Genomic DNA, 7,471 nt, shown 5'->3' on the forward strand with positions numbered 1-7,471 from the left:
AAAAGTTACAGCCAAAAAACGACAACCTCAGTTTTCGACGATTTTCAGCAGGTGCTTTTTCCTTCGTCATTTCTCTCCTGTTAATCCCACGCTCTTTTCGCTGCGTTTTCTGAGTTCCTGGGGCTCCAATTGATCAGGTAAGGGTCATTTGAATCGAATCGGAGACCGAAAATTTTCGGCTCCAAAAATGAAGAAAAAGTAATGCTAACCCCTTTGCATTTTTTGCGAAAATTTTCGCGATTTTGAAAAGTGCTGGAATAAATTCTTTCATGCACTATTTCGACGTAATTTTGCGAGAGAAATCGATTGGGCGCAGTTTCAATACGCTGCGAGCGACGCATCAAAAGTCACAGCTGAGCAACTGAAGATTTTCTCTGTAATTTCTCTAGTTTTGGTCCTACGCCCTTCATCCTGCGTTTTATGAGGTTTGGGGGTCAAATAGTCAGAAGTAAGTCGTACAAGTCGAAGGTGTGACAAAAGATTTTCTGTCCGAACACACAGTAGGGCTGAGCCTATCTGATTTTCGGTGAAAATACGGACGGTTCCAAATAATGCCGGAATTGTTACTTACTGGCAATATATCGATCAAGTTTTGTACGAAGAATGGACTGAACGCTGTCCAGAGTCGCTGCTATCAGCTTATCTTGAGTTAGACCACGAGAAGAATGTAACATCTTTGTCTTTTTACAGTCATCGATCTAACGGTGTCATAGAAGTCACCTTCGTGTTTTCTATAGTTCGTAGGGTCCAATCAGTCGAACAAGGTTCCTCAGATCAATCCAACGAGCATAAAATTCCAAAATCTCAGAAAAAGTAAGATTAATTTCTTGAAATTTCTTACAGCCACAATTTTACTGATTCAAATCAATGAATGGAAAGAGTTCATGAATACTGCATATCGTCGTGATTTCCTCGGAGGGGTCAAAATTGCTTGATTCATAATCACTGCAAACAACGGCGAGAATCACAAGTGAAATCTAGCAAGCATCACGCTGAAAAGGTCGATTATTTCTAGGAGATTCTGATATTCAGTGCTCAAAACCGAAAGGACGTCAACCATGGTTTCGCGAATTCCGGGTACAACCCCCTCTCCTTTATTCTTGTTACATCCGTTATTACGGCTGCTCAATTTTGAATTCTGAAAGAATGACACTCCCTTTGCTCGGAGCCTTGGATATTAATTTTACGCTATGACTTATTGTTTAACAATGTCATAATTTATTGGATTGCGGAACGAAAGCAAAGGTGCTTAATGCAGTTATACCCATACAGAAATCATACTTATACTTGGCCACAAACACATCCATAACTACAATGATCATTCGACTCTTATAAAATAGAAATCAAAATTAAAAAACTAATTCGCATACATTAAAGCAGCATGGTTCACATATTTATTCTATAGTTTATTTACACATAAAACTATCATCAAGGTGGTTGTATTTAACGAAATGGAGTTAATGTGAATCGTGGAATTCGTCACATGAACTGAATTTCTTGTATAATAATGTATTTCTCAATGGTCCAGTTGATAGAGCTCTGCAACAAAAATCATATCAACTGTTATTCGAAGAATTCGTGGAAAGAAATTGCGCATAAAACCTCACGTAAGATCATTTCGAATATAGTACTACACAAAAGGATACACCGATATTGGTTACAATGAAACTATGAAGCGGTTTGACCAAAACCAATTTCTATTATAAGAATGAAACCGAATAGGGGGATAGCGTAAAAATAAATTGGATCGCGTACTCTTCTCAATCACAGTGAAATAAAATTACGAATTCTTGGAAAAGGAATCAAGTACGAAACGAACACACGCCGACGTCAAGGTGTGATCGGTAGTCTACGATCAATGACTTTCTCTCCGTGACGTAGACGGCGTACCGACTGAGGCCCAAGTCTCGAGGTAGGCCCAGGTAACGGGCCGTACAAGCCGCTAACCTTCTTCAAGGCAACGTCGCTACTATCCTTTCAAAAACCTCAGTTCGGTTTCCAACAGAATCGCCTAAAGACCGCGATCAAGACGCGAGACCAGCTCGTCTCATCCGCAAAATCGGAGACGATACAGTGAGTCAAACTCCGTTCAAAGATCATCAGTTTTTCGATAGAATGGAACGCTGATTTTCTTGTGAACAAGCGAATAACAACTACCGTCTTCGTCGGTTAATCAGCCTCAGCGATGTGGAAGCATATGCTACTCTGAAGTAATTTCTTTTCCTTTTTGTTTTGTTTTTTTTTTTACGTCTTATTCTTTACTCAGAGAGAACGCGATTTGCATTCTCTAGCGTTTGAACATGTGGACAAGTGTTACCAAATGTTTTATAATCTTTGCAATCGGATGTTTTTATCAGGGTGAGTCGATTTTTTTTATATATGCATTTCAAGTATCCATGTACGAGAGATTACTTTACCATATATGTATGTAAAAGAAAGGTGCAGCTACGTACAGTTTCTTGAAGAAAGTTTCATCTGTTTCGGAAACTTCGCATATTGTGTGTGGTGGCTAATTCATCGTCAGCTGACAGTGAACTGTTCTATAGAACTTCGATGTAGTCAGAAACATTCCTTGAATGTTTGTCTCCACATCCGGTTCGATCGGTCTCTAGAAAATCGGTGACAGCTGCAGCATTGAGTTCGATATTATTACATTTCCTTCTTTCTTATTAGAGCATTTGAAACCTATTTAAAGGTTTATACGTGCGAACATTGGTTCACGTTCCTTAGTTTACAACGGTTTACAATAAAGAATGACTGAAAATTATACAATCATTTGTTATTAGTTTAGACTTTCAAGTTGCAGTTCTTGAGAAATCTATAAATACAAAGTTCGAGCGTTTATATATTGGATTCTAGAAATAGAGATTCGGTACTAAGAGGTAGACGTACGTTGCATTTTGATAGATCACTGTTAAATTCTGTTCTTTGTTGATCGTATACATGATTAATGGTATGGTTAGAATTGATCACAAGCACAAAAAGGTTTGTTGGTTACATTGATACAAAAAAAAAGAGACGCAGCCACATGGCAATGGTCTGCTCTTCAACGATTTAACGTAACTACACATTCTGCCAAAAGGTCTTTGTTGTGGAACCACGGTTTCTCATTGTTGCGAAAGAAGAGATCAAAGTATTTTTTGCCTTTAGACAAACCTTGATTTTTTATAACATTATTCGTTTGCATTTGACCTGTTATTTTAATTTCTAAGAGAACTATGAACGATATTTTAAAAATATTAGCTGAGTTTTTATATGTGGCGAATTTTGCTAGTAATCAGAATTTTCATTTTCTTCGATCCTAATTTTTGACGGAGACCAAAAAAATAGTATAGTTTTGCCGGGATTTTGTGATGTGAATAAGTTATGCTTCTTGTGCGTAATTTGAAATATTAGAGCGTTAGTTGAAGTACTAGATTTAGAACTAGCGATAGTTTGGCGAGCACTAAGAGAGTCGAAGAAAATAAAGTAATTGTTCATAGGTTCGTTTCAGGCGGTACATTCGGCAGTGAACACCGAGGCATGTTTGATTAGACTTTTGTTTACTTAATACTTTATGCTGCGTTTTAGCTCGAGATCTTCCTTAATTTTATACTTTAACAAACTTCGACAAGACAAAAGAACAAAAGACTATAAAATTTTTTATTCCAACAGCACACGCTCAAGATGAAGATGACGAGGTGTACAAAGGCAAGTACCTCGGAAAGTTGAACGCCTATCATCACCAAGTTTCCGGTGATGTTTACGCTGTCGACGAATACACCTTGCTCTTGAAGTCGTTCAGCTACGACGGTAACGGCGCCGACACCTTCTTTTGGGCAGGCGCAGCCAATCGCCCCGGGCCCCAGGGTTTCATAGTTCCTGACGAATGGGGAAAGTTAGTTGATCGGAAAATAAGAACAATAAAATTTCCTTAGAATTTAGTCTTAAAGAATGTTACGCGGATTCTTCCAATTCCTGAATCACCGGTCGAAGTGCAATTTTTATTGGAAGATGAAGCTAGTGAGCATTCTCAGTTTTATCGTAACCGTAATTCCAGGTGAATACTCGGTAGACTTTAGAGTCTCGAATGAATTGGCAAAACGTATCGTCGAGACAAGAAGCATGTGGAATGAACGAAATTATTTTTGCATCCTTGCAGGACGAACGTGCTGGAAAGGTACTTCAACAAGGACTTCACCCTGACGCTTCCCGATGGAAAAAAAATCACCGACATCAAATGGTTCGCGATTTATGATCTCTCAAACCAGGTAAAATTCTACTTTTGATCATACGAATTGGCGATTCTCTCCTCAAGATTATAAATCTCTTTCTAATCGTTTCTTTCAGAACACTTTCGGAGACGTTTACATACCTGAGCAATTTGATCCCCCGGCACTTCAGCGGATCTCCCAACTCTCCACAACATCTCACGGAGTGTCTTCGGGGGCGATCGAGATCCTGGATGCAAAAACTATCAGGATCCCAAGGTTCAGTTACGATGGACAGGGCACCGCGTACTTCTGGGTCGGCGTCGGTCCGCAACCTTCAAGCAAGGGCACCAAAGTCCCTGACGATTACGGATAGTTAGTGATTATTCGGGATGTTTTTTTTTTTTTTTTATTGCTTTCTTACGAGGTGTGGATGGTTTTCAATTAGCTCTCTTGCAGCCTGGATCCACTGAGAGCTTACCAGAATGAGGACATCGTCATTCAGCTACCCGGAGAGATGACAGTCTTCCGTATAAACTGGCTGAGCGTTTACGACCTCGAGGAAAAGTCGAAATTCGGATCTGTCATCATTCCAGAGGGTCTGAACGTTCCCCCTTCTCTGGTCACGGTAAAACTATCGGGAATCATAGTTCATTCCTATTTCTTACTGTTCCAATGAATGTCCAGTAGAGATCATGGAAATGACCGATCAATTGACACCTTGGTTCCCACTAACTTTCTTCTCAGGTGACAAAGCATGCGGTCGCACTTCCGAACTGTGTTCAATTACACAAAAACTACCAAATGAGCTGGGAGATCTTTGGTCCGCAGATAACCGTACAGTTGACAGGTCAAGTCGGTGAGTAATCGTTATCTTCTCAAATTTTCGCATGGATTCCAGTTTGATAAATCATCAACGCTTCCCGCGTTTTCTCGATCTCTTCACTTCCGAAACACTTTCTTCTTAATTTCTTCAGCCGATGATGAGTACATGGCTTTCGGGCTCTCGGGATCCGACGAAAAGAGCCAAATGGAAGGCTCCGACGTCACGATTGCTTACATGGACGGCACTCAAGGTTTCGCAACGGATTACAGTATTTCTGCGTACGCACCGGTGAGTATTTCATCTTTACTGACGTTGATAATACCGAGGAATATTAATTGAAGAATGGGGAAGAATAGTAGCTGAAAATAGGTGATAGAAGTTTGAGAAATGAGATAATCAAAGCCCCCTTTTCAGTGCGGAAAGGTCCTCGGACAGTACAAGGGTGTCTGTAAGGACAATCTCGTTGGAGGGCAGGACAACAACCAGATTTTTACCGGGTCCAGACAGGACGGGATCAGCGTCATCACCTACAGACGTACTCTGAATTCATGTGGGTGGAAAGTGGGAATTTGTGATTCAAAGGACATGAGGAAAAAATGATAACAATTTGATCATTTCAGCTGATCCTATCGATAAGAATTACCCGACTGACCGTCCTGTGTATGTGGTCTGGGCGCTGGGTCGACTAGACGAAAACAAGGAACCGAATTTCCACGACGTTTATCCAAAAGGAAATTTGAAACTCGAACTACATCGCACGCAGCCCGAAAATACTTGCTTGGACTTTACACAGAACGATAATTCACTTCAGTGAGTTTTTTTTCTTTCATAGAGATGAAACATTATCTTGGTTATATTATTCTTTGAACAAGTTTGCAAAAACTGTGCGACGAAATTATGCTTTAAAAGTTATATGTGAACTTGAAAAAATCCCGATAAAGAATGTTTGAATACCGTATAGTTGTTACAGTTTTCCAGAAGTTGAAGAAGCTTCGTAAAATAAAAATAAAATAAAAAATTTTATAATTGGGATAAGGAATTAAAAACGCAAATACACGGTTCGTACAATCGTAAATTTGACCAATCCATTTTAGGAAACCGTGGGATAAGACAGAGATTTTCGACAGATCGATCAGAACATTTGTAGCAACGCTTGGTCCATCCGGTGGAAAAAAGGGTTACCAAGGATTGACCGGTAAGGAGAAATTTTGAAAAGTACAAAAATTTCATCATTCGTTATTCCCTTTAGAATTTGATTACAACGAGGTTGTAAAAAATTACAGGACAGACGTCGACGGGACTCGCTTGGTACATAAACGGATATTTAATTCCGGAAATCTACCTTCGACGGGGTTTGACCTACATATTCAAGATCTATGGAGGAAATAATCCACACAGTGCAAACTTTTACCACCCTCTGATAATCACCGACGAATCTCACGGCGGTTACGACAGACTAACCGACATATCTCAGACGAAAATTCGCGTTTTAGCGGGCGTTGAATTCACCAGGCGAGGTAGACCGCGGCCAACTGCAGGTGCGTAAATTACAACGATCGATTTTTAACATTTCGATTCGATTTTACATTGTATTTTCATAAAAATTTCACCTTTCAGTCGGACCACTCTGCCTGAGCAAACATAACGGGAGAGACAGGCGACTGGACGACGATTTTTCGTCATTCAGGAAATTCAACAGATCGTTGATTCAAGTTTGCGACGCAGGTGAAATTTTTCTGCAATTTATTATCCTCACTTTTCTACCTTACACGACTAGTCTGGTAAAACGATTTACGCACAATTTCGGGCTTCTTGTTATTCAAAATTGCACAAGTCGATATTAAAACATGGAAGAAATAATTGGAAAGCACCGTTTTGAAACATCTTAAATTACAAACTATGAGAACCTTTTTCAAAATTCATTGATCGCTAATTTTTTCACGAAATTAAAATACTTGTATCTTGCAATTTTTGTATGAAATACGTCACACGTACACTTTGTTATTACAGTTTATTTAGGCTTCGTTATCTCTTTTCTAATATGGAAATTTACACAAACGACACAGGTGACCCAGGACTGCTGGAAATAACACCGAATTCCACTTGGCCCGATACCGTCTACTACAATTCCTTCACTCACGCGAATATGGGTTGGAAAATTCACGTGGTTGATTCGTACTCGACGAGCGCTGCGATCATACTGAGGCTAAGCTGGCTCTGTGGGATATTCGTTGTTTGTTTTCGTCTCGTATAAACTGAGATTCAAAATAGTGAGTGCTCTAAACTCGTTCAGCTACGTCAGAATTCGTTAAGAAAAATGGTAAACTTACACCCTGAGGGGGGTTTACAGCATTTAATCATGATTTAACTAGATTATGTTGCACTCGTTGCGAACAGACTATTTTTACAAACTGTCATCAAGCAATCGTGAATATTGACATATTAATTAAGCTTT

General features: G+C 39.6%; 1 protein-coding gene across 1 annotated transcript; it reads left to right on the forward strand.

Annotated features, from left to right (window-relative positions):
• Window positions 1-1,964: 1,964 nt before the first annotated feature.
• Window positions 1,965-7,328, forward strand: LOC124300759 (protein Skeletor, isoforms B/C). Its single transcript, XM_046755116.1, has 13 exons — window positions 1,965-2,358; window positions 3,655-3,877; window positions 4,142-4,250; window positions 4,330-4,565; window positions 4,650-4,818; window positions 4,938-5,049; window positions 5,168-5,304; window positions 5,431-5,566; window positions 5,637-5,826; window positions 6,111-6,211; window positions 6,300-6,554; window positions 6,634-6,741; window positions 7,083-7,328. The coding sequence occupies exons 1-13, from the start codon at window positions 2,301-2,303 to the stop codon at window positions 7,268-7,270; spliced, it is 2,022 nt and encodes a 673-aa protein (XP_046611072.1). The 5' UTR covers window positions 1,965-2,300; the 3' UTR covers window positions 7,271-7,328.
• The last annotated feature ends 143 nt before the right edge of the window (window positions 7,329-7,471 follow it).

This window comes from Neodiprion virginianus, chromosome 3, assembly GCF_021901495.1.
Source record: "Neodiprion virginianus isolate iyNeoVirg1 chromosome 3, iyNeoVirg1.1, whole genome shotgun sequence".
Taxonomy (NCBI): domain Eukaryota; kingdom Metazoa; phylum Arthropoda; class Insecta; order Hymenoptera; family Diprionidae; genus Neodiprion; species Neodiprion virginianus.